General features: G+C 45.2%; 1 protein-coding gene across 3 annotated transcripts; it reads right to left on the reverse strand.

Annotated features, from left to right (window-relative positions):
- Positions 1–275: 275 nt before the first annotated feature.
- On the reverse strand, positions 276–27,808 carry LOC134734335 (uncharacterized). 3 transcript variants are annotated; one of them, XR_010117574.1, is made up of 4 exons: positions 27,527–27,808; positions 26,409–26,570; positions 4,451–4,558; positions 276–323 (listed from the first exon to the last, which is right to left on the reverse strand). XR_010117574.1 is itself a non-coding variant. In XM_063626441.1 (3 exons), exons 1-3 carry the CDS (start codon positions 27,803–27,805, stop codon positions 4,520–4,522), a joined length of 480 nt encoding a protein of 159 aa, XP_063482511.1. In that variant the 5' UTR covers positions 27,806–27,808; the 3' UTR covers positions 1,561–4,519. The 3 variants fall into 3 exon arrangements, 2 of the variants coding, with proteins under 2 accessions (XP_063482511.1, XP_063482500.1); XM_063626441.1 differs by lacking the exon at positions 276–323 and having other exon boundaries at positions 1,561–4,558; XM_063626430.1 differs by lacking the exons at positions 276–323; positions 4,451–4,558 and adding an exon at positions 5,010–5,300.
- Between the last annotated feature and the right edge of the window lie 87 nt (positions 27,809–27,895).

Below are 27,895 nucleotides of genomic sequence, written 5' to 3' on the forward strand. Positions count from 1 at the left end.
CCTGGCGTGGCCAGTATCTGAATTAGTCTCATAACTCATGTTCACTTTTTAAAATTGGAGCTTCCTAGACCTCAGTTTTGTTTTGTTATTTTCCATTATCTGCAGCTGTCTCCTTTCCCCTCTCTCACCTATACTCCACTGATCAGTGACTGCTGGCTCCTTTGTTACCCATCCTTCTCTTTCTCTACATTTTTTCTCTTCTCATCCCTTTCAGTTCTTGACCGTTTCCTTCTTCCTCCCTGTCTTTCATTTAGTCATTCATTGAGTGTACTTACTAAGCACATATAGCATAATCCGGCTGTGTTGGGTAGGCATCCCGAGATCTATGAGATAAGGCAAGAATGGGATATGATTACCAATTTTAAGAAGCATCTAAAACAACCTGTTATGTTTTAGCAAATTGCCCCCAAAGGACCCATTAGGGAGGAAAATGTTCGTGTCCCTTTTGTGTATCATCTCAAACAGTACCCATGATGGCTGGGATCCCAGAATCCACCTTTGAGAATGCTGCCATATTTGCGTATGGTTGACAAGGTTGGGCCAGACACTCAGGAAATGGGGTTGTAGTCCTACCTCCCCCACTAACTTCCTGTAAGAACGTCAGCCCCTCTCAGGACCTTTTTCTTTACCAATAAAATTCAGAAATTGGGCTCAATCAGTAATTCCCAAGGTATTTTCCAAAGAACATGAATTTTGTGGAACTTTAATAGATATCATGCAAAAAAAATGTGGGAGGGATTGTTCCATGGTCAAATGGTCTTGGAAATAACTCGTTTAAACAAAGATAAAACTGTTTCTTTACCCACAACTCTTCTCAGTGTTTTTTTGTTTGTTTGTTTTTTGAGATGGAGTTTTGCTCTTGTCACCCAGGTTGGAGTGTAATGGCACTATTTTAACTCACTGCAACCTCCGCCTCCTGGGTTCAAGTGATTCTCCTGCCTCAGCCTCCCCAGTAACTGGGATTATAGGCGCCTGCCTAGTATTTATATTTTTAGTAGAGTTGAGGTTTCACCATGTTGGCCAGGCTGGTCTCAAACTCCTGATCTCAAGTGATCTGCCCTCCTCAGCCTCCCAAAGTGCTGAGATTACAGGCATGAGTCACCGTGCCCAGACTTCTCATTGTTTTTAGTAAGCTATGTGCCTTTAGCATCTTGGGAGACCAAGGTAGGAAGATTAGTAATGTTTCCTACCTTGTTTGAACACAGAACCTTTTTTTCTCAAGATACCCCAGAAGCAGTGTTACTTAGAAACCAACTTGGGAAATGTAGATGACAGCCACTGTCACCAACATTCCTTCCAGCTGTGTTGAACACTAGTCACCTGTGCATTTGCAGCTAAACATTTAACAAAAAAAAAAAATTTTTAAGAATAACCTGAAAATGGAGAAGTATCCAAGTGCCAAGAATTTTTGCCTACCAAATCAATCCACAAATATTTTAGTGTGTGCCTATTCTGTGAAAAGCACAGTTGATTCGCTGTGTTCTTGGTAAAAGGCATTATACTACTTTAGGGTAGGTAATATCTGAAGCCTAGAGCTGCCCAGGCTTCTGGGCCACAATGTACATTTTCATTTCACGTTGTAATCGTCACAAGCTAGGTTTCTGTTACCTGAATCCCTGTGCCTATGGGCTTATGTTAATTTAGCTATTAGATGACAGAAAAGGTATCGGGGAATCTGCCCCAATATTCACGCAGGTTCTTTTCTATTTTCCCTAAGCATCGGCCGGCTTGAGAAATAAAGGGACAGAGTACAAAAGAGAGAAATTTTAAAGCTGGGCATCCAGGGGAGACATCACATGTCGATAGGTTCCGTGATGCCCCACAAGCCGCAAAAACCAGCAAGTTTTTATTAGGGATTTTCAAAAGGGGAGGGAGTGTGCAAATAGGTGTGGGACACAGACATCAAGTACTTTACGGGGTAATAGAATATCACAAGGCAAGTGGAGGCAGGGTGAGATCACAGGACCACAGGACCGAGGCGAAATTAAAATTGCTAATGAAGTTTCCGGCACCATTGTCATTGATAACATCTTATCAGGAGACAGGGTTTGAGATCAACCAGTCTGACCAAAATTTATTAGGTGGGAATTTCGTCTTCCTAATAAGCCTGGGAGCACTATGGGAGACTGGAGTCTATTTCATCTCTGCAGTCTGGACCATAAGAGATGACCACACCCGGGGGGCCAGTTCGGAGACCCACCCCCAGGTGCATATTCTCTTTCTCAGGGATGTTCCATGCTGAGAAAAAGAATTCAGCGATGTTTCTTCCATTTGCTTTTGAAAGAAGAGAAATATGGCTCTGTTCCGCCTGGCTCACCAGTGGTCAGAGTTTAAGGTTATCTCTCTTGTTTCCGAAACATTGCTGTTATCTTGTTCTTTTTTCAAGGTGCCCAGATTTCATATTGTTTAAACACACGTGCTCTACAATTTGTGCAGTTAATGCAATTATCACATGGTCCTGAGGCAACATACATCCTCCTCGGCTGACAGGATTAAGAGATTAAAGTAAAGACAGGCATAGGAAATCACAAGCATATTGATTGGGGAAGTGATAAGTGTCCGTGAAATCTTCACAACTTATGTTTAGAGATTGCAGTAAAGACAGGCATAATAAAAGTATTAATTTGGGGAACTAATAAATGTCCATAAAATCTTCACAATCCATGTTCTTCTGCCATGGCTTCAGCCGGTCCCTCCGTTTGGGGTCCCTGACTTCCCACAACACAAAGGAGAGAGGCCTTCCCCTTAACTCACGCTATACAGAATAATGGAATTGCAACTTCCTTTTCCCTTAAGAGTGATTCATTCCAAGAGCTTAGGAGAGGAAGGGAGATCACAGTTGCCCAGAACAAGACAGCTGCTCAGAGGTGGCAACAGAAACTCTGTGCTGTGTGAGTAGATAAACGTTATATACCTCATCTTCCCCGTACTCCTCAGGCTTAAGCAGTATTGAGATACTTGGAGGGGTGCAAAGAGTGTTTGGTTAGGGAAGAGGGTGGGAGATAGTTCCTATTTTTCATCTCTTAAAACAAGGTAGTGACCCTGTCCCTAACTAGCTGTGTTGCTTTGGGTATTTCACTTCCTCTCCCTGAGTGAATTGAATGCTTCGATTTTCTGTGCTGTAAAAGAAGGAGGTGCCCACCGCAGGGAGTCCATAAGCAGCCATTCAGTTCTAACACCCTGGGATGCTGAGCAAGGTACTGAGTTTGTACCATGGGAGCCCTGGGAATGGAGAACAAGAGATAAGAGAGTTTGCTAGCCGGGTGCGGTGGCTCATGCCTGTAATCCCAGCACTTTAGGAGGCCAAGGTGGGCAGATCACTTGAGGCCAGGAGTTTGAGACCAGCCTGACCAACACGGTGAAACCCCATCTCTACTAAAAATACAAAAAAATTAGCTGGGCGTGGTGGAGCATGCCTGTAGTCCTAGCTATTCAGGAGGCTGAGGCAGGAGAATCTCTTGAACCTAGGAGGTGAAGGTTGCAGTGAGCTGAGATCCCGCCACTGCACTCCAGCCTGGGTGACAGAGACTCCACCTCAAAACAAACAAAGGAGTTTGCCACTGTTGGCAGGAGAGGATTCCACTGGGTGTGGACAGAGGGACTGTCAACCCAGGGGATTTCTCCTAATGCAAAGCTCAGGTAATATCACCTCCCTCTATCTCAAAGGCAAAGTGATGGCTGGTGTGGGTTTAGGAGCACTAATGAATTAATTTGGGTAAAGTACTTGAAAAAGCACAGTTGAAGGCAAAAGATAAGCACCTAGATTTACTATTATTGCCTTTAGAACTCTCCAAGGCCTTTTCATTCTTTGGGTAAAGGCTCATTTAGAGTTCTGTTTCTTAATAAGAAATGTTCATGCCCCTAAGTGAAATTAGAAGAATTTGTCTTTCTGGGGACTAAGGGTAGGTCTTAGCCCATTCCTTCCTAAGAAATTTTAGATGCTGCTGTCATTTGCAGCAACTTCATCTACCTGAACTGACGCCTTGTCTCCTTTTGTCAAACCAAAGCCTGAATTTTGAGAATTTCTGTAAGGCAAAAATTGCACTTTAGCACAAATGGTAAAAGATATAAAACATGTTTTGAAGAAAGAGCTGCATAAAGAATTCTTATAATAATGATGATAGCTGACATTTGTGTTGCCCTAAGATTTACTGAGCACATTTGCATAGACTTTCACCACCTGCCTATGAAGTGGACAAGATTCTGTGCTTTAAACATGAGGGAAATAATGAACCTTGAGCAGGTCACTGGTAATCATAGAACTTTTATACCGAAAGGAAATTTGGGGATTCCCTAGTCCAAACCTTTTATTTTACAAATGGAGAAACAGACCCAGGGAAGTTAAGTGAGTCTCCTAAAGCCACACAGCTAAGTTAGTAGCTGAGCCAGAAGTACATATGAGATCTCAGTGCCCAGCGTTGTAGGGAATGTGCAGACCGGGAATCCAGACCTTCTGGCACCCAGGCTGGGCTGGACTTTCCCTCACATGCCTCTTGATTGACAGTTAAATTTCTGGGTCCTAGAGGCTCCTGGTATCAGATGAATCCATCTCAGGGGCCTGAAAGTGGGGAAGAGAAAAAGGGTAGTAAGCGTTGTACAATGTTTAGAAACCCTTCAAGGGGCATTTCTAGCATGTCTTTCCTGGAGTAAAAAACAAGCACAGAGTAATGTGAAGCATAGTTCAAAAAATAGATGCAATATTTTACTGTGGTATGTACCAAGAAAAATTGAAAGACTACTAAGATTTTATTTCCTCAATTTAGGTTTCGAAAGGTTTTCTTAGTACATTTGTCTTTTATGGGGTTTTCCCCCCTCAAATCGCTCCTACCATCTTAGAGATTTAGAAAAAAAGTTCAATTAACATTGAGGAACTCCAGCAAGAAATCTTTCCCCCACCATATCCCCCGCCAAAACACAAATTTTACCACATCTCCTATACTTGGCCTAAGTTCTAAGCCTTTGCAAACTCCAGTTCACTAGACTTTTGCAATCACAGACCATTCCACCAGATGCATTTCAGCGTTTATTATAACTGCCACGCCCTGCATTTAGTGTTGAGTCAGGGTAGAGAAGTGCTCCTCCAGTTGTATCTCTCGGGGCTTTATTTGCATTCTTCTAGAACACTGGATCCTGGGCTAGGCTTCACATGTCTTACAATTAATCCTCTTTTCTCCAGCTGCCCTGAGTGCACATAGCTGCCATCGTGCCCCCCTCCCCTCCATGTCTGCAGTGTCGGCTTGCTTCCCAGACAAGGAGGTAGGGCCCAGAGAGCCCGGTATAGAAATGAGGAACTTTTCATTCTGGAAAATAGATGAAATGAATGATCTTGGGTTGTGATTAAGACAGCCAAATCTATAAGGAAGTACAAACAGAGAAGGCGAGAGAAGGGCAGGGGTAAGGCAGGGTTGAGGGCGGGGGGTGGCTCAAGAGACAAATGCTGGGTAGAAGTTAATTAATGGAACTAATCGAACCTCTATTTATTTTGAGCAAAAATAAATAAATAAAAGCATTGGCAAGAGAAGAACAAGGGAAACCCAAGAAAGATGTTGCTTTTTGTTATTAAATGTTTATAATAAAAATGAAGCTAGCCTAGTGGAAGGTCAGAGAAAAGAATAAAGTCCCAGGAGATGACCTGGTGAGGACAACTTGCTCAGATAACAAATGAGCAAACCAAGGCCCAGACAGAAGTGGTGCGGCTTATGGCAAGCCACAGACAGAGCCATAGGACCTCATTCCACGGCCAGCAGCTGCCTTCCTTTTCCATATGGTTCTCTGCATATGTCTTGTCCTTCTGCCCTGTTTTTTTTTTCTTTCCAAAAAGCTAGGAGGACAGCATCCAGAAAGAAAAACTGGGACTGGCATTTGTAAACAACAGCTCCAGGAAGTCCCCAAGTACTGCAATTGAAGTAACATGATTGACAGTCATTCAGCACAACTGACAAAGCCAACATCAAAACAGGAACTAGCAAGCAACAGGCCACCCTCCAAGAACCAAGAGTTCAAAAGAAAGAAAAAAAACAACTGCTCAGGGGACAACTGAGAGTCTTACTACCGTTTCTTGTGTTACATAGGTCTATGATATGTTTTGTTTTCAGAGAGCTCTCTTTGAGGGCAGTAAATCTAGCCCACTGATTTATTGGTTGGCTTCAGAGGGTGCAAGAACACCTTAAAATTTTATGCAAGTTTTATTATGAATATGCATTTGTTGCCACAATGGGTCGATAACTTTTTCCCATAAGGCCCCCAAAAGAATCCTGTCCCAGAAAAGATCAAGAACATCTAGAATATGTTTCTACATTTATGTTATTACATGTTATTACGTTTGGGCCCATTTTCAGATTGGGTGTTTGTATGGCAAATGCATCTGATAGCAATAACTAAAGCATACCCTGAGAATGAACTTGTATGACAAATGCACCTGAATATGTGTTCTGAACTAGAGAATCTGGGAGTGGCCAACCAGGAGATTCGTTCCTTGTCTATCAGGAACATCTGAGCCCCCAGACCAACCTGCGAAACTTGGGCTGTACAGCGGCTTGAGGCCCTGAGTTTTGGGTTGAGTGAAGGTTGCCAGGTGGAGGTTATTAGGGAAAGGATGCTAAGTGAAAATGATATATAAACTGTATGCCTTTTGGAAGCAGTTGTGGTTCTTCTGTCCAGCTGGCCACCACTGCACTATGCAGTTATCCTGTCCAGCCCACCACCACTGGACTCTGTCTCTTGTCCAGTGGAGGCTGCAGGGCTGCAGGCAACAGGGCCAGAGATAAGTCGGAACTTGTTCCATGGAAGGGCTTTTCTCCAGCCATCACTGTGGCAGTACATCATGTCTTTGTACTGAGATGGGGCTACATGTTTAGGCAGGCTGTGCTGTGTGCATCTTCCTACCTAATGTAAGGAATCTTCTAAAAATAAATCCGTATCATTACCCCTTTGCTCCTTCGTGCCTCATGAAATTTAGACAGTTTAGCAAAGCCTACCTATATGTTTGCCCCCAGCCAAACCCCATGTCTCATTTGCTGGCCCTGGGGCTCTTCTTCTGCTTCTTGATCCTGGTGCCATCCCCACTGGAGTAGATAGGGGTTTGACACAACAGTGTTTCATCAAGAGAGGCCACCAGACTTACCTTTCCTCTGTATGTCAAACCAGGCGCGGAGTCAAAGTACTTCAAAGTAACAATAGGAAAACAAAACAAAATTGGTTTTTAAGACAGCAGTGGTCCTAAAAATAGATGAATTGCCATCTTGGAACACCCCATAGTCATTCCAGTCAGGACTGGCACCTACCTCCCATTATGATGACTTCAGTGGGCCAAAAACATAAGCCGAACCTCCCAACATTTCCTAAACAAAAGTCAGCCCCATTACCCATGAGTGTATCTTTAAAAAACTCTTGAACTTATTTAAGAGAGGAAGCATTACATGGTGTCTCTCAAAATATGCTCCACAGATGTTCTACCACAAAAGGGTTTTAGGATGAAGTAAGTTTAGGAAAACTGCTAATCCTCTCCCCTCTTAGAAAATCACAATAAATAGTGGTGTTTTAAAGGCTCTGAGAAGTTCTGTCATAAGTAACCCATTCAATTTTCTTTAACCCCATGTTTGCTGTTCTTATCTGACCCTAACACCCTTTTGTACGTAGTGTCTATTAACATCTTACGAAATACATATTGGAAAACACATTTAATGGACTGAGATCTGGACTAGAAGTCAAGAGGTTTGGATTCCAATCCTAGTTGTGCTACTAATTGGAAGTATGACCTTGAGTAATTTGATTGCTCCAAGTGTGTAGAACTTAAGACGTTTCCCAGATTCTTTCTGGGGCTGTAATCTATCCAATATGATCTGTGAGTTGGCTGAGATCTGGTCTAAGATTCTGCTTATAGCCATTTTCCACGATTATGCATATTTTCTTCCAGGAGACTTTGTGGTGCAATGATTTCGCTTATAAGCTACCTTCTCTTAAGAACTCTTTGGAGAGATAAGGCAAACGTCGAGGCACCAGAACAGAATGTAACCAGTGCTGTAAAGCTGGGTCAGCTTTATTCACTGTGATGAATATGTGTGGTAGGTCCATAGCCATAGACCTCAGCAAACACAAAGGCAGCTGACTGGTGGCCATGTGCATTTGATGGGGCTGTTTTTTTTGGAAACTACACAACCTCTTTGAAGCCAGCAAGGTTTTAGCAACTGTGATCACATAACCTTAAAGAGAAAACTACTCTTTTCAAAGAACCAAAGTTATCACCACAGGTATTGTTACTCTGTGGGAGAACCCCCTCTCTCAGAGAAAAGGAGTGCTGACTCCAGCTTGCCTTCAAAGGCATTTGAGTCAGTAACAGCCCTGACAGCAGGCTTTCCCAGGGAATACTAGAGGCCTGGGAATACTTTAAGTACCACTTGTGAAGCATCTCAAGCTCTTGCACAATTATTATAAGTTGTCTTAATGCGTCACCCAGAGAAGTAGCCCGGGGTGACACATTAAGACTACATGTGCTTTCTGCATCCTAGGCACAGGAAGTTCTGTAAAATTTCCACATGCAGATCATGGGGAAGACATCTTAAAAAGCAGAGGCCGCAGGGCTGCAGGCAACAGGGCCAGAGATAAGTCGGAACTTGTTCCATGGAAGGGCTTTTCTCCAGCCATCACTGTGGCAGTACATCATGTCTTTGTACTGAGGTGGGGCTACATGTTTAGGCAGGCTGTGCTGTGTGCATCTTCCTACCTAATATAAGGAATCTTCTAAAAATAAATCCGTATCATTACCCCTTTGCTCCTTCGTGCCTCATGAAATTTAGACAGTTTAGCAAAGCCTACCTATATGTTTCCAGCTGAACTTTGCCTTGTGTTTGAAAGCCTGGGCTCGGCAAATGGAGTACTATACAATTGTGTAAAAGAATGAGGAAGATTGCTATATACTCCAATAAAAAGCTCTCCAAGACTACGTTAAGTACAAATCAGTGTTAATATATGCCACTTTTGAATAAGAAAGAGGGGTAAATAATAATATTTATTCAGACTCATTTATATTGACAAACACTGAATAACATACAAAAAACTAATGTAACTGTTTACATCTGTAAAGGCTGTAGGCAGTTGGTGTGTATGGGATATACAGAGACCAGCAGGAGATGCCAGGAGGGGAACAAGACATATACCTATTTATATTATTGTATTTTTTGAACATATTAAAAAGCATAAAAGCCTGGGCTCTGGAATCTGCAGAAGTTGGTTTGACTACTTGCTCTTCTACTTCCTAGTTTTGAGCGAGTTATTTCACATTTTCTGATCCTCAGTTTCCTCACCTGTAAAATGGGGATAATTACAGTATCTGTTGAATTAGGGATGTTATTCAAATTAAATGAAATAATGTTTGTAAAGTACTTAGTAGGATGCTTGACATATTGCAAGTATCTAATAAATAATAATAATACTTTAATTGCTTTTGATATTATTTTTACTTATTGAAATCTAACTGATCCTTCAGGCTTAGGTAAAGTAATGCTTCCCATGAGAAGTTTTCCCCAGGCCAGGGCAGAGTGAAGAGCCTCTTCCTCCACTCCTGCCATGATATGCCTATCTGTTATGCTGCTCCCCAAGCTCAGCTCTTTGTTCTGACCTCAATTCCCCACTGGACTGTGGCCTTCTGAAAGGCAAAAACCTTGCCCCTGCATCAGGCTTATTGTAGGTAGCTCGTTGTCAATAAATGTTTGGTGAAAGACTAAAGGAACTAATAAGATTTCTATTTTCTGTACAAGAGCCTGTCTGAGGCTGCCCACGGAGTTTTACTTCCTGGTTTAGCCCGGCAGATGCCTGCCTGTCATTTGCTACGTGTGTGTGGAGTTGCTCAGGAGAATGAACTACAATAAGCTGCCCTCAGCACTTGCAGCTCACGCTTGAGTTTGCTGTGAATTTGCCAGGAGGTGAACTGTGGCCATCTGTAGAGGCCTCCCAGGAATGGCGGGAAGCTGAAGCTCTGCAGGGACCGTAGCCATGCTGGATCCCAGGCAGAACGTGCAGGCTGACACTCTAGCTGTCCCAGCCTGAGGCAGAACTGATGCTTCTACATCAGCCCAGGGGCTAGGCCCAATAGCCCCAGAGCTGTTCCTGCCCTCCCTGAGTCTGCTTCTCTGGGGTGAGGCCTGGTTCAGAGGAAGAGCTGACAAAAATAAAACCAGAGTGACAACGTGCTGTGCAGGAAGTTGCAAGTCTGAGAGCCAGAACAGAACAGAGGTACCTAGGTGACATACCACAAGAAAAGTTGCCTGAAGAGCAGACCATAGAACAAAACACCGACTGTGTTTGCATTTGTGGCTTTCTTCTTTTAGGAGTCAAGCCAACAAAGCCTACTGTTGTCAAGCAGATCTAAGCCCAGGGTGGACCTCTGGCACTAACCAGCAGGTTGAGTTTAAACAAGAAGCCTCTCTGAGCCTCACTTTCCTTGTCTGAGAGCCACTGGGAGAATCATAGAAAAAATACATACTAAAGGATCAAGCATTTCTAAAATAAATATGTGTCTTTCCTTCCTGTGCTATTGAGCACTGTTGAAGGTGAGAAAGACAAGGCTTCCACAATCTTACCATAGAGAAGCATGTATACCACATATATATATATACACATAATACACATACATCACACACACATATACACACATGCCATACACCACACACATACACCCCCATACACACCACGTAGATTACACACACACTCCCATACACATGCTAAGTTTAGAACATTTATGAAGCAACAGCTCTAGCAACAACTGAAGAATTTCACAGTTCTTCCATTGGCTGCTTCCTAACTAGAAACAGATTGCCTTACCCCCAGCTGTTTCTGGGCCAAAGTTCCTCTAAATGTGGGTTTACTCCTGGTAATTTCGTTTCCTTTACTCAGTTAACAGTCATGCAACACCATTGCCTGGGTGTCCTCTGCAGCCCTGGCCTTTTATCAGTTCATAAATCCAGAAACAGAAGGAATGCTTACAAAAATGTATGTAGACTCTACCATTTATTGAGTGACTGCTGTGTGCCTGTATACTCCTTGGTCTCTGATCCTCATCACATCCAGCAAGATACTGCTATTATCCCCCTCACACAACACATGAGGAAATAAAGGTTCAGAAAGGTCAAAAAAATTGCCCAAGGCCTCACAAGCAGTAAAGGGCAGGCTTGAGATTTGAACCTAAGTGATCTATTAGCCTGAGCTGTTTCAACACAAAACTCAACTGGAGCTCTTAAGGAGTTCCCAATCTACTGCCTTAAATACTGCCCAAGCCATTTCTCTCTCAAGTTTCCCCTTGGGTCCTTCTTGGCCCGAGCTCCCTCTCCTCCCCTTTTCCCTCTGGGAGCAGATTCCTGCTGGCAAAAGGCTGGTGGCCTCCACTTCCCTTGCCTCCTGCCAGTGTAGGCAATGCAAACTTTTCACTGGAAAACACCATTCCTTCTGGACAAAGGCTCTGTGTGATGTTCTAGGACCTCCTCGACAGGCCTTCTGTGAAAAGACCCAGCAGTAGCTGTGCTGCCAGGCCTTGGATGGGCAGAGTTCATAAACAGCTTCCCCAGCCAGGAGCTCCAAATGCACCCAAGCCAGGTGCTGCCTACCTCAGTGCCCAACCAGCCCCAGGCCTTGGCCAGCCAGAGCCCTGTTCTGGGAAACCAGCAGGGCAGCTGGATGTTCAGGGTCTGAGGCTGTGGTGGGCTCCTTCACAACAGAAAATAAGCTTCTGAGTCAGGCAGACCCTGCTTTAAATCCCAGCTCTACCACCTTCTACCTGCCTGACATTAGGAAAGTGGCTTCTAGCCAGGCGCGATGCCTCACGCCTGTAATCTCAACACTTTGGGAGGCCGAGGTGGGTGGATCATGAGGTCAGGAGTTCGAGACTAGCCTGGCCGGCCGACATGATGAAACCTTGTCTCTACTAAAAATATGAAAATTAGCTGGGTGTGGTGGTGCATGCCTGTAATCCCAGCTACTCAGGAGGCTGAGGCAGGAGAATTGCTTGAACCCAGGAGGCGGAGGTTACAGTGAGCTGAGATCGTTTCACTGCACTCCAGCCTGGGCAACAGAGCAAGAGTTCATCTCAAAAAAAAAAAGAAAGTGACTTCTGCTGCCAGAGCCTCAGCTCCCTCAGCTATAGATGAAACTCATAACATCTATTGTCCCTAGCCCGGCACTTGGATGTCAGTCTCTTCATCTCCTGAAATAGAAGAGTTGGACCACATGACCTTGAGATTACTATCTGAAACACTTCCTATGCAGGCTGGGGTAAAGGTGTCCTTCCTGCTCCTGGGTTCAGTGAGGAATTTAGATGTCTTTCTCAAGGTAAGTTCATCCCTGTGGGAGAGTCCCTGGTTTAATTCAATAAATTTTACTGGGCACCCCATAATGCATACCATACTAAAGCTTCAACGTACAAAGATAAACAAGCATAGGCCCTGCCCTTAAGGAACTGATAGACTAGGCCAACAGGAATGATAAGACTCATAAAAACAAGTATTGTACATAGTGGAAAGTGATAAGTGCACTAGGAGGGGTACAGATAAAAGACCAGGAAGGTTGAGAGCAGGCGGAGGGTGATTCTGGGCTGGGAGGGAGCTAAAGATGTGGCCAGTCCATAAAGAGTCTTGAATGAGTTTGGACTTTATAGGGCCAACCGTTGAAAGCTCTTAAAGGTTTCTGACCAGGCAGTGGGCAGATCAGAGCCACAGGGGCTGGAGCCTTTGTTAGTCTTCTACCATCTGGGAGTAGTCAGACCATAGAATTTCTAAAAGGGAAAAGGCCCTTTTCCACCATTTTCACAAGGGTTTTGTTCCCTGGATGAAACAGTTCAAGATTTGCATAAAATGTGCAGCTGTCAATGGCTGCCCTTTGTTCTGGCCCTGAATCTTCTGCAGCATGATGCCTACTGTCTTTCTTCTCTGTGCCCTCTCACCCAGCTGTCTCCCTGCATGAAAGACAAGAGAATGAGGCACATGGGGCAGGAGGCAGGCACCCAGCTCAGGGAAACAGTCCTGCCTCAACAGAGTCCCCTGGGACCTTTGCTGCCATACCGCCTTGCCTTGGCCCAGGTCCCAGGATTATGGGAGAGAGTTGGCCTGTTGAGGAGAGAATGTCAGTGAGTTGCAGTGGCTTGAGTCTCCTGAGAAGTGTGCGTGTGTGTGTTCAGGACTAGGTGTTTTGCAGCTGATTTCAATCTAGGTCAGAATTGTGCAACCTTCAGCACGTTGCTATCAGAGAAGATAAGCTTGAACAATCCCTTCCAGGACCCGCAGCGATAAACTAGGGCTCGGAATGTAAACACAGCTGTTTGGCAAGCTCTAATTTCTGGAAATGAAGGGGTCTGCTGCATTAGCAGAAGGGATCCAGGTGTATCGTGGAGTTGTTTAAACCTCCCAGAGGGGCTACTGCTGACCCTCTCTTCTGAAGAAAAATCCAGGAGAGGTGCTAGTGAGCTCTGCCCCAGCCACGCTTCTACCACTTGGCTCATCCAAGCCAAAACTGACAGGGCAATGGATGGAGGAAGACACTCACTCACTTGCCATGTGGCCTTGACTGAGTCATCTTGTCTTACTGGCATCCATGTCCTCATCCGTAAAATGGGGCTAGTGCAGTAAAACCACATCAGTGTGAAAATGAAGAAAATCTCAAAAGACCTGTGAATGAGCAGAAGAAATCACTCCTCTTGTCAGTCTATCCCCTTTACTCAGAGAAAAATCCCTTAGAGCTCCTCCTGGAGCCTGTGTTTTCTTGGTTTACATGTTGAGAATATGCTTGGTTTTCTGGCTTCCGAGCCTATCATAGACGACAAAACAATTGATGAGCAGGAAGTTCAGCTGCTAGAGATAGGCACACTGATTGCTAATAGAAACATAAAAAGCAGAAAGAGAGCAAGGAAATGCAAAGAAAAACTGTAGGGCAGAAGCAAGATCTTCCAAAGCAATGGGAACCATTTAGTACTAGGGCAAAGGGATTTACACGTGGCAGTATCTACAAAGCCATCTGCCTAGGAGCCTAGTATGACAATCGATACTTACAAAGGCTTTCCAAGGAAATTTCAAATGATTGTACTCTGTAACTGCTGTTTAACAAGGTAGGGATTTACCGAATGTTATTTTAGGAAAATTTCCTTACAAATGTTTCTAGTGAATAAAGTTTTGGCGCTTAAGGGGGAAACTTTTCAATATCTTGAAATTTCATATATTGGAAAATACGTAACTCTTTCATGAGTGCTCTGGAGGGCACAGTTAGACCTGTTCTCTGCATGCCAGAGTTTGGTCCAAGGATCAAATCAAATAATAGAGATGCTATCGTACTGAAAATATATAAAACACTGCCCAAATTAGCCACTAGGACAGTGAGGAGCAATCACTTTGGTCTTGAATTCTTCTTCTTCTTTTTTTTTTTTTGAGACAGAGTTTTGCTATTGTTGTCCAGGCTAGAGTGCAGAGGTTGGCTTACTGCAACCTCTGCCTCCTGGGTTCAAGCTATTCTCCTGCCTCAGCCTTCCAAGTAGCTGGAATCACAGGCGTGCACAAACACACCCAGCGAATGTTGTACTTTTAGTAGAGACAGGGTTTCACCATATTGGCCATGGTTGGTCTCGAACTCCTGACCTCAGGTTATCCACTGGCCTTGGCCTCCCAAAGTGCTGGGATTACAGGCATGAGCCACCAGGCCCGGCTGGTCTTGAATTATTCTTGAAGACTACTTAGAAATGATACTAACAAACATGCTTGTTGTTGAGTTGGCCTGGAATGTAAATTCATTTTGCCTTCACTTATATTTAGAGTGTGAACTTTTCCCAACACAGATGCGACACCCACTGTGGGAGACGCTATAAGGGGGAATCGGGAAATAAAATTTGTGACCAGAAGAAGTGTCTTTGTTCAGTGAGTGGAGCTGTTATCTTCACATTGGGGTAAACACTGTGGGCTTATAGAGAAATGCAACCCATTGAGCTACACACCTCTGTCTGGGACTCACTGTACCCTGGGATAAGGAGAGGCACCCAAGAAGCATGGGGCTGCCCTCAAGGAGCTTACAGTCTAGTGTTTTTCAAGGCCACCAAGGTGGCTGCCCAATATGAGATATTGGCTGAATAGTAGCCCTCCTGACACTTTTTTATTTAAATACATTTCACTACACAAATCATAATTGTTTCTGTAGAAAAAGAAAATATAGATGATAAGAAGAAAAAGTTGGTATCTGCAACCCATCGCATAGAAATAACTAGTATTAACATTCCAGTAAATAATCAATATTAACAAATTGTAGAATTGTTTATATAAGTGAGTACAATAATGGGATCATATTTGATATTGACCTCTTTTACTCAAAAATGAGCCCCCCCAGTGCATTTAGAGTGATGAGAGAAGACAACCTCAGAAACACATCCTGTATGCTGAGAATATAAATTCTTCATCTATTCCCAATGTAAATTTCTGAAATGTTAAAGATGCAATTATAAATATATGGAGCCATAAAAGTATTATAAGAAAACAGAGGAAAATAATTATATAACATCAGCATGGGGAGACTGCTTACACACGACAGGAAACCCAGAAGCCATGAAGAAAATTATTATAGATTTGAATATTGAAACATTTTAAACTTCTACATGATGAAAGACAGCACAAAGTTAAAAAAAAATGGTAGACTTAGGAAAAACTTCTGGCACCTTGGTACCTGCTTCAGACCCTGATACTCACCCCTGGGAGCTTCAAAACACAGTGTCTTCTCTCTGCCAACGGATGTCTATGCTTAATGTACAAAAAGTGCCTATAAGTAAGAACAACTCAAACATCCAAATAGATAAATAGGAAAGAAATATAAACAAAGAATTCACAGAAGAAAGGCAAATGGCCCATAAACATAAAAAGATGTTCTCTGTTGTCAGGGAAATGCAATTAATTAAAAACTTGATAGTACAGAGTGCTTGCAAGGATATCTGGAGTTCTCTCACACACTGCTAATGCGAGTGTAGATTGGCGCAACTTTGGGACAAAGGTGATTTCATAGAATCTACTAAAATGTTAAATGTGTGTCCTTTTTGACCCAGCAATCTCACGTTCAGTACTCTGTCTTACAGAAATAATAACACAGATTCATAAACCTGCGCATCCATTGCAGCAAGATTTGTAATAGAAAAACATTTAAACCAAGAAAAACATCCATCAGTAGGTTGTGTTAATTATCACCTATCCATATTAGGGAACATACAGTCACTGAATAGTACGATATTTTATCTGTGTTGGCTTGAAATGATATACACATATTGTTCAATAGAAACAAAGCAAGTGTCAGATCAATATGTACAGTAATATTTAGCTTGTGAAAATATGCATGTGTATCTATATCTATACATATTTGTGTCAGTATAATCCTAAGGAAAATCTGGAGGCATTTGAACCAAATATTTTTTTTTTTTTTTTTTTTTTTTTTTTTTTTTTTTTTTGAGACAGAGTCTCGCTCTGTCGCCCAGTCTGGAGTGCAGTGGCACGATCTCGGCTCACTGCAAGCTCCGCCTCCTGGGTTCACGCCATTCTCCTGCCTCAGCCTCTCCGAGTAGCTGGGACTACAGGTGCCCGCCACCACGCCCGGCTAATTTTTTTGTATTTTTAGTAGAGATGGGGTTTCACCGCGATCTCGATCTCCTGACCTCGTGATCCGCCCGCCTCGGCCTCCCAAAGTGCTGGGATTACGAGCGTGAGCCACCGTGCCCGGCCTGAACCAAATATTATTAATACATGTCTGGGAAGGGTATTGGATTGGTGAGGAAGAAGACTCTTCTCTTTACATGTATTTTTTATAGGTGAAAGCATTTTCTCTGCTTTGTATGTAAATTTACTGAGGCTTATAGAAGTTGTCATTGCCAAGGTCAAATAATGGAGCTACTGAGTAGCAGAACCAGGCTCTGGGTGAGGTTCATTTGGTCCCAAAGCCCATGTTCATTTCACATTGCTAGGCTGCTCCCGAGGTATGGGGTTAGCAAGAATAGCTTACAGGATTCTACCTGGGATCTTAAGGACGCAGGCAGACAAGATTAAGTCTATGACTAGCCCTAGAGGCATTGCTTGGATGTTTCTGGATGCAGAGAAGAAAGGGTGAGTTGCAGGGATGTCCTGGGGACACACCCTGCTTCCAACCTTTGCCTCTGTTCCTGGAGGTGCTAGGCAGTGGTCAGTGAGTGATCTAGATTGCCTTTCTGGGGTGCTTTTTTTCTTCCTCTCTGTACTGTTTCCTCAGTGGTGAGTTGTGAGAAAGATGATGTGCCTGTTGTCTTATCCACAGATTTTCTGAGAGGACAAAAGGCGATTACTGTGGACTCCTCTAAAGGCTGCAGCCATAAGGAAAGAAAAATTTCTAATCTGAAGAAATGAAACAAAGTTACAAATGAAACAAAGAAATGAAACAAAGTTACAAAGAAGTACTTAGCCTCCTGAGAGGACCATCCCTGCACCCTTGCTATGCTCAGGAGTCTTGAGCTCTTAGAGGCTAAGGCATCTCATTAGCTACCCTAGACAGAAAATGTGAAAAAGGCCTCAGCAGGCAGCTTTGCCCTGGGATGCCGCCCTCCACCTTGTTTTTCATGTGCTGGTGCTGCTTTTGGCTAACTCTCTGACCAACTGCCTGAATCAATATGACAGAGCAGCCCTATCCTGGTTGACATTCCTGGACTTGGCTTCTCCCCTGCTGGTCTCATGGCGCTCACCTGATCCTTCCTCCCGGAACGTTTCACACAGAGCACTTCTAGGTAGCCGTGCCCTGGGCAATGTGACTCACTGACCAGCTGCCACACTTCAAATTCCAAAGCTGTCAGGGTTCACTTTGACTCATCATCCTATCGACATGTACATGCAGGCTGATCAATTTCCAGTGACCTGCCTCTAGATAGTAAAGTCCCTGAGGACAGTGACCATGTCCATGTGTCCGCTTTGTTCACCAATTGCACAATCAGGACCATAGAAGACTCCTAGAAGAACCTGGTGACTAAATAAATATAGGAAGAATCTACTTAGCTCCCTTTTCCCCTGCCATATATAACAGCTTAAGTCATTGCACATAATCCACTTGAGCAGGGATTGGCAGACATTTTCTGTAAGCAATCAGCTAGTAAGTCTGGGCAACACAGTGAGACCTTGCCCCTACAAAATAAATTAAAAATCAGCTGGGCATATAGTCCAGGTATTTGGGAAGCTGAGGTGGGAGGATTGCTTGAGCCTGGCGGGGTAATAATCCCGATGGCACCACAGCACTCCAACCTTGGCAACAGAGTGAGACTCTGTCTCAAAAAAAATCTAGGATTCCAAGCAAGAGGCAAAATCGAGGCTATGATATAGGTACTTAAAAAGCAGAAGAGAAAACAAATTCCTATGATATTTTTATTAGTGAAGTTCAAAATATAATAATGAGTACAGTTTTCGATAAAACAGACCTCCTAATAAGAAGATTAAAATTCTTTTTTCAGAAATAGCATTTTCCTTAGTTGGGGCTCAAAGTGTTCTATTGTTAAAATCAATTGCAAATGTTCATCTGTTAATGCTGATGTGTAAAGAGATTTTATGTATTTCGTATTTGAAAATGAAAGTTTTCATATAATTCACATGTCATAAAATATTCCTTTAATTTTTTATTGATTCTTTGCTTGAGGGCAGCACAAAAACAGACAGTGGGCTGGATTTGGCTTCAGGCTGTGGTTCGTCAGCCCCTGCGCTTGAGGATATCAGAGAGTAAGATATTCTCATTCTCTCTCTCCCGCTCTCTCTCTTTCTGGCCTCAGTCTCCCAAGTCCTGCACTTTCTAAAACCTTGGGGTTTCCAAGACACTTTCACTCCTGTTCTTGGTGCCCCTTCCTTCTCAAAGAAGGAAACACAAGTCTGAGCCTGACAACTCCAGAGAAGGGGTCCTAGGGGCTTCGTTATTTCCCAACTGAGCAGAGTCAGAGCTGCTAAAGGCCTTTCCTTTTCCAAAGCTGGCATTAGCTCTCTGTCAACCACACAAAAACCGCTGGGAAGGGCTTGCCTGTGCTTCTTCTCCAGCTCAAACCACAGAAGAAGGGCGGCCTCAGAGAGGCTGGGTAATGGGAAACAGTTGTGCTTGCCCAGCCCTGCTCACAGAGCAAACATATTCAAATGCATAAAATCTCATTGTATCCTGAAAAACATATCATTTTGGGAAGACAACTGACCACAGTACAGAGTTCAGTGTTGGCAAAATGACATAAATAATGCACTACAAGGACCTCACCTTCTGTAAATATAGAGAATACTAAGGAGATCAGACACTTGTGAAAGCATCAATCATTCATGGACTCATTAATTTATTCAACAAATTTTTTAAGGGTCTCTCATGTGCCAGGCACCATATCAGGCCATGAGCATACTGCACACTGCAGAAAATAAGACAGTCTCTGCTGTCATGAAGTTTGTAATAGTCTTTAAGAGCGTTTGCTAAAGCCCAGTGTTCCATGGTACGTTATAAATATTTCTTGAATTAAAATGATTGCATGGTGAAATAGTTGGGGAAAACAGGGGTTAATAAAATAACCAGGTTACTTGATTGTGAAACCTTTCTGTGTGGCTTTCCATTGAGTGTCTTGAGAGACAAGTATATAGAATGCAGCCTTCCCAAGCTTATTTAACTATTGCATTCTTTTGTGAGTTGCATTTTGTGGCACCAGAGTCACATGGAACATAGTTTGGAGAGCACAGTTCTCAGGACCACTGGGCACACCCATGTAGGTTGTGCACTGAACAACTCTGATGGCACCACTCTCATAGACGACCATACTCATGGTGCCCTGGAGCTATATGACAGTAAACATGATCTCTGCAACTACAGGGCAGAGCATGGGCAGCACAGGGTTCATATGACTACCACTCAGCTCCTAGCCTCTCACTTTTTCCCACAGAACAGCAAAGGTGCTAGTAATTTTACCCACCATTGTTTTTGCCCCATCAGTGTGACTGTCAACACAGTGAGAAAGGCAAATAAAATCTCAATGTGGTTATAAAAATAGTTTTGACCTCATGCAGGGATCTGCAGACCACACTTTGGGAACCATTGACTTACAGCTAGCAACCTCAGAATTAGAGTGTGTCTTTTTGTTGGTACTGACAAAATCACAGGGAAGATTTTGATGGCCCATTTGGATTATGTTCCTCATCCTGAATCAATTGCTGTGATGAGGAGGATGAGGTTCTCTGATTAATCAGGCTTGGGTCATGTGAACACCTCTCTGGGAAGGACAGGACAGATGGGCTCATGCAAATCATAGGGAATGGGTTCGCGCAATAAGCAGTGGTTTTCTTGCAGGAACAAGAGGGAAGGGATATTGCACAGGCAGAAATAACTTATGTACAACATCAGTTCAATAGGGTAAAAGAAGTTGGTGCCTAGGCTAGTGGCTGGGCCTATTCCTGGGAGAACCTGAGGCCAGCACCAGGCAGGAGAATGGATTAAAGGTGATGAGAAGATTCTTAGCCAGGAGCTCTGCCCCGGAGGGCACCAGGTCCTGCAGCCAATTTGGCTTAGCCCAGCAGGCAGGATGAGGCAACCAGACCCAGGTTTGGTCAGGTTGTGTGTGTGTCTGCAGTGGTGGGTACTATGTGTGTTTGCAAGGGCAGGTGCTTCTCTCTGTGGCTCCCATCAACAATGTTGGGGCGTGACTGTTTGTATGCTTCCTATCTTAGCCAGACTTGATTCAGGAATTGGAATCCAGTGGGTCTTCAGGAGTGGCTGATAGAGCAAGGCAAAAGGGATTCAGATATTAGAAGCTGGGGATGGAGAATGATTCTCTAGACCATTCATAAGTCAATTGAAATTCATTATGTCACACCAGCCATTGCAGTTTAAAAATGGCACTTACTCAAATGCGATTTGACCTGTCTGAGCTTTTTCACTTTTGCCATTTAACACTCTGCATCTACTTACTTACTCTCAGAATTACTGATACACTGAACTAATACAACCAATCAGGAGCATTCAACTCTAGTAAACAAAACTCTTCGCTCCTGAAATATTCTCATTCTGAGATATTCTCAATGCCATACTTTCCCAGATTCCTCCTAATTCTCTGGCTGCTGCTTCTCAGACTCTTTGCACATCCCTCAGATGATGGAAGTCTTTAAGGGCTCTGCCATAAAACCTCCTTCCCTCCAGGCAGTCTGATCTGTCCCCAGGCTCTAAAGACATTTCTTTCTTAAACCACTGCAAACCACACTGCCTTCTGCATGCACAAATACGTTCTTTGTGTACTAAGTCTCCATCAGTACTCTCTTCAAGAGCCTGGGATAATCAGAGCAATCGGTACACTATTGGCACCAATGCTATCATAAACCCAAACATACATGGGTGGGTGTGGGGGGTGGAGGGGTCAAGTCATCTGACCATCCAGATGTCCAGACTATGGTATGGGTATGGGGCAATGTGTGGATGTGGTTCTGTGCATGTGCCTATTTTTCTTTTTTTGAGATGGAGCCTTGCTCTCTTGCCCAGGCTGGAGTGCAGTGGTGCAATCTCAGCTCAATGCAACCTCTGCCTCCTGGGTTCAAGCGATTCTCCTGCCTCAGCCTCCCAAGTAGCTGGGGTTACAGGCGCACATCGCCATGCCCAGCTAAGTTTTGTATTTTAGTAGAGACGGGATTTCACCATGTTGACCAGGCTGGTCTCAAACTCCTGACCTCAAGTGACCCGCCTGCCTCGGCCTCCCAAAGGGCTGGGATTACAGGTGTGAGCCACTGTGCCTGGCCTCATGTACCTATTTTTCTACTCGTCTTTCAGGTTGTCATTAAAATGAAAAAAAAATCTATGAAGACTAGGAGAGGACTTGACTACAGCCCCTTGAGAATATGTGATTGCTCAACCTTTAACTGCTTAAATGAGTTTGTCTTATGTGCAGGCACATGCAGTAGGTGCTATGAGGGCTACAGGGTGAAAACAGGGTGAGGAGGAGAGGACTGACCCAGATGTATGACTGTCAGCAGAAGAAATTTAAGAGCCCCATGCAGTCCAGTCCCAGCATGTTGTTGTGTATTAAAGAATCTAAAAGAACTTTATCCATATATTTTAATAAATACAATTTTTTTTTACTTTTTAACATTCCTGAAACTAGAATGTATTTAACAAATGTGTGTTAGAGTTTAATTGTGTTGTTTTCTTTCTTAATTGTACAAAAAATAAAGATGAGAGAGTTACAATTGATGCCATCTTAGATGAAAAATATTATTTGGATCTTTCGAAGAACATAAAGTGAGATCAGATATGTAATACCTAGCAACATGTCGTTAAATCTCTCCTTTTTTTGGAGATTTAACCCAGAAGCCTCACATTCTCTCTCTACTCTCCACCAAAACACCTCAAAACATCCCTGACTGCTTCCCCAGAAAGAGTGTGAGAGTGTGTTCTCTTTCTTCCTCCCCTGCTTTTCCCTCTTCTCTCTGGAGTCCATCTTAACCATCTTCGGTGGGCCTCTCCCCAGCCCCACTCCTCTGGCTCTTCCCCAACCCTGCTGATTGAGCTGCTCTACTTAATAAGAAAAAGAGAGAGGAGTAAATGCTTGGCAGTTAAAATTTTCTTTAGCAAGGAAGGGGAAAGAGATAGAGGCTTTGCATAGTCCCACAGGAATACTTGTTGAACCAGAAGCCAAGAGAAATAGGCAGATAGAGGGGCTGCAGCCCAAGGCCAGGATGGATGGGAGTGTTACCCAGGATGGGGCATTCCGGGAAAGCTCAGATTTGAAACTGCCAACTGTGACTGCTCTCAGGGAGCTTCATATGCACACATACACACTTGCACACATGCACATGTGGACAGACACATGCACTTGCACACATGTGTTTAAATAATAGGTTGATGTCTTTCTCTGCTAGGTCACACCAGGAGGGAAGGAGGCCAGGCCAGGATAATGGTCTCATTTCCAGGGAGGAAAAGGCCTGGGGGTGAGGAGGGGAGGTGGGGGAAAAGGAAGTGACCCAATCAAGTCACCCTGCAATTCAGTGGAAGAAGCAGGATGGACAGCATAGGGTTCATATGGCTTTGCCGGTCTGGCTGGGCTGTCGCAGATGGAAAATCTGGGCTGCAGAGAGCTTGGGGGATTTGTCTCATCCCAAAGCAGAAGGGTTGCATTAGCCTAGCTGGCTCGAGACCAAGGCATCAGAGGGGCTGAAGTCACACTCCTAATCCCCACACCTGAAGTAAAAACTAGCCACAAAAGGCTGGACAACATGCTGATGAGTGGCCTCCCCCAGATGAAGAAGCCTCATAACTGGGGAAATGTGGAGCTGGAAGGAGGAAGGGGCAGCAGGAAGGCAGCCTACGGGGAGAAGATCATGCTTCCCCAAGACCTTAGGAAAAACAAGAGAAAAGCTGGGAGGATGAGTCTATAGAGAGAGGGAGGAAGGGAGCCCCACTTTGGCCACCCAGCTGCACCCTAGTGTTTGGGTCCTCGGCCTCTACAGTGTCCAGCAGCCAGTTGTGGAGTCTCAGTGTTCTTGTGGTTGGGGAAGACCCCTGGGAGAGCTCGGGAGGCTCCTGCTGATGTGGGTGGGCTGCACCCTGACGGGCCAGTTCCCACCTCTCTGAGCTGAACGCTGTTGCTGTGACAGGATCATGCAAGAAGCCAGTCCTGGGTATGCTGAGTGTGCCATGCCCTTTGCTGGGTGCTGAGCAGCGGGAGTATAAATAAGGGGAGAGCCTGTGCTCAGGAGGAGCTCAGGAGGAAATCGTGTGTCAACACAGGTGCAGCTGAAGTCCAAACTGCTCTGCAAATCCCACCCCAGAGCAGAGCTGCCAAGGCTGCCTGCACCCTAGGAATTGCCAAAGGCCTGCTCTGAGCTCAGAGCCTATGGAAAAAGTCAGTAAGGTTTTATTAGGAGGTGGATTTGTAGACCTGGGATAGGTGGGCAGGAACACCTGAGACTAAGAGGCCTAGTTCCCTGGGGGCTTTCAGAGCTGGTCCCATGCCAAGCTTCAAAGCCTCCTTCTCAGCCCCTGCTCTCTGGTAATCCCTGGCTGCAGGGTATGTGTGTGGCTAGGAACAGGTCAAGTTTAATTATTAATCATCTGGCTGGCCTAATCAATCTAGACCAAGGTCTCTCACTTCCAGGGCTGTGAAATTCCCACTCACTGACCCAAGTCTCCTAGTGCTTTTTAGACATGAAGAGAGGAAGGTGCCAGGAGCCTCCCTGCAGCCCTTGGGTCTTTGGAGGCACTGAATAGGTGTGGGCATCAGGCAGGCAGGCAGGCAGGCGTGGTTTGCAAAGTGCAGGGTGAACCAAGGCCATCTACCCAGTGTTGACAGAACTGTCATAAACCCTGCTTTGTTCTCAGCTCTGCCTGGGAAGGTCCTGGAGAACTGGGTGGGCCTGGCTAGGTGGAGGTGCAGAGTGAGGACAGACAGGTTTGGGGAGGAGATGCCCCTGGGGACACAGAGAGATGCAGCCTACACAGGAGGCCTGGCTCTGTGGCTGTAGAAGAAGCCAGCTGTTAAAAGGCCAAGCTTTGGGCAACATAAGCAGGGCTGTGTTATCCACTGTCAGAGCCAACTGCCAGCCCTGGGGTAGGGGGACCAGGGAAGGGAAGGATGGGTAGGGGGAGGGAAGGTGGTGGGTGGGTAGGGTGCTCCCTGGCACTGTTCCAAGGACCCACCCTGCTCCTATAGCCAGCCAGCTGTGCCAGTCCTCATGGTACTTGGGCAGAGGTACCATGGGTTGGCACCTGGGCAGTGTGTGACTGGGCAGATACAGGACTCAGGTCTCTGTTGCTCCAGTAAGTCCCAGAGGTGAGCAACAGATAACTTAGTCCTTCAACTAACATTCACTGCTATCTGCTCTGTGGTGGGGATACCAGAGTGCACAGGGGAAGCAGGATACACTTCTTGCCCTTGGAGACTCAATGACTACTGCAGAGGCAAATCTATAAACAGATAACAAGGCAACATGATAAGGGCTATAAAAGAGGGGACTCTTGGGAGCCCAAGGCAGGCAGATCAAGAGGTCAGGAGATCGAGACCATCCTGGCTAACATGGTGAAACCCCGTCTCTACTAAAAATACAAAAAATTAGCCAGGTGTGGTGGCGGGCGCCTGTGGGCCCAGCTACTCGGGAGGCTGAGGCAGGAGAATGGCGTGAACCCGGGAGGTGGAGCTTGCAGTGAGCCAAGATGGCGCCACTGCACTCCAGCCTGGGCCACAGAGTGAGACTCCCCCTCAAAAGAAAAAAAAAAAAGAGGGGCCTCTGTGTGTGTGCCTGGGCTAGGGGTACAAAGTGTTCTGGGACACAGTGGGGGACCAGCAATACCTGCAGGGAGGTCAGAGAAGTCAAGGAAGGCTTCGTAAAGAAGATAACACCTAAGTAGAATGTTAAAAAAAAAAAAAATCATAGTTTCCAGGTAGACAGAAAGGGCCAAAAGGTTTTCCCAGCAGTGGGAAAACCATGTGCAAAATCAAGGAGCTGGAAGGGGCCTATCTGGGAATTCCTGAGGCACTGAGCATGGCTGAACCACAAATGGAGGTTGTGGGGGTGAGAAGGTGGGTGGAGAGGAGGCAGGATTAAGTAGGGTCGGTGGAGGGCCAAGCTAAGCCATATGAGGAGCACAGGAGACAAAAACCACAGAGACCAGGCTGGCCGACCCCAAGCAAGCCTGCCTCATGGGTAGACTCCCCTGCTGGGGGCGGGAGGATAGTGACAAGGACCACAGCTCCCCACAGGCCCATGTGGGAGAGTTCAGGTAGAGAAGTGACCACCCCCCACCTTGTGATTGACAGCAAGTCTCCACTCTTATCTTATTTTCTCCCCAAAAACCTCTGGCATGCACAAGGCACACATCAAATGCACAGATGGGAAAACTGAAGCAACAGAAGGTAAACATTTGCCTACGTCTCAGAATGAGACGTGTGGCAAATGTGGTTTTGACCCAGGAACTCAACGTCCTAATTTCCAGCATGGAGATCTGTCCCTGAGCCAGAAAGCTCTGTTCTTCCTAGGCTTGCATACAGTGATGGTGAGAGATCTCATGGGCAAACGGGGCACACCTTTTGCACCCCTCCTCCCTAGGCCGCTCCTTATCAGACGGGTTTGAGGGGCAGTTCCCAAACCCTGCCAGAGGGACTCAGCGCTTCCCAGTCAGGCTTTGTTCCCTCCTGGCTGTGGTCATCCTTTTGGGGTAACCCCAAAGAATAAATGCTGGAGAGGTTTATATCCCCCCACAATCCAGAGAGCAGGGGCCCCACCCTAGAGCTCTCTATTGTCGGGTGGGTGTGGCAGGGCACTCAGGTAGTAGAGATGATGGTGACCTCCTCCTTGGCCTGTGAACACTGGTTCCTGGAAGTTCAGCCACTTAACAGAGAAATTTGAAAAACAGAGCTTGAAAATAAACCCAAACAACAATTCATGAATTCCAGCCAGCATACTCACTCTCAGGTGGACTGGGCAGGTGTGAGCAAGGATCAGGCCTTCGGACACTGGGAAGTGTTGCCCCGACATCAGGAACCACTTCACACAGACCAGGAGCCATCCCAGTGTCCCCTCCAGAGGGGCTGCCACTATGCTCTTCTCCAACGTTGGGCTGTGATCTCCCTAAGGATTTTTCCAACACCTCTCAGTACCTCTGTACTGTCCCTCAGGAGAATTATTCCAGAATATAGAGTCAGGTAGAACAATCTCCCCAGACAACCTGGAATGCTCTCTCCAGCCTAAGGACAGAGCATGTTTTTTTTTTTTCTTTCTGCCTTGGCTCCCAGCAGGCTTCTAGTCACATTTCTTGATGTATGAGCCCTTACAGACCATATATTTGCTGCCTCCAACTTTCTTCAATCCTCGTTTATAATTTTTTTGTTGTCTTAATCTGGACACATGGCATCATGTACGTGTATCATCTCAACTCCATGTTGGAAACAGGTGGCAGGCAAGTCAACAATCAGGTTTCACTCAGGAAGGAGAGGTCACAAGTGCAATCCAGCTAGCATTTTGGGGCTGTGGGAAATCCCCTTTTGATCACTCCCCTTTGTCCCCAAGTCCCCTGAGAGCAGAAAACAAGCTGCTTCTCTTTCTTCTCCTCCCTGAAACAGGAGGAACTTGAACAGCCCCCAGGGCCCTCCTTCCTCTCTTGCCCTCAGATGCAGCTCCCTTGGCAAATCCTCCCAAGTAAGAAGGAAGAAACAGTATTTCTTTGGGTACAGTGCTGTGGGTGGAGGCCTTTCTTTATCTACTTTCCAGGGAAGAAAGGTACCGGAGAAATCAATTTCTGGAATTTAACAATCAGGAATTCAGTCATAGGCAACTGCAGTATTGCTAAATTAGACTTTCTAATTTATCCAAGCAGCTCTGGGCAGACCCAGAGTCTAGAGGCTTTAGGGAGATGCAGGAACAGGAGGTAGGCAGTGGGGAATAGTGGCTAAGAGTGTGGTTTGACAGTCATGTGGACCTGGGTTTGAATCCCAACTCCGCCACTTACTGGTCATCTGACCCTTGACAAACCACTTTGTCTCTCAGAGCCTCACTTTCCATCTATGAAATGGGGGGAATAACAGTACCTGCTTCTCCAGTTGTGAAGAGGCCAAGAGACAGTGCCCCATGGAGTACACTGAGTGTGCCATGCAGGGGGACTCAGGAATCAGCAGGGCCGAGTTGACAGTAGTAGTGGCACATGGAAGAGGGAGAGAAAGTGTGTGTGATCCCAGAGTTCCTCGCTGACAGCGACATGGCCCTGGGCAGTGGCCCTGTTCCTTGTTTCTCCTCTGAGTAAGGACTGCTGACTCCACACAGCTCTCTGTCCTCAGCGGCAGGGCTGCCATCATATCTGGAGGAGCCATTTAATAACCACAACACTTCCAGCCATTAACAAAGATAAAGAGAGCACTGGAAAATTGACTTTTGCCTGAGCACAGTAAGTATGAACCCAA

Source organism: Symphalangus syndactylus, chromosome 2, assembly GCF_028878055.3.
Source record: "Symphalangus syndactylus isolate Jambi chromosome 2, NHGRI_mSymSyn1-v2.1_pri, whole genome shotgun sequence".
NCBI classification, from domain to species: domain Eukaryota; kingdom Metazoa; phylum Chordata; class Mammalia; order Primates; family Hylobatidae; genus Symphalangus; species Symphalangus syndactylus.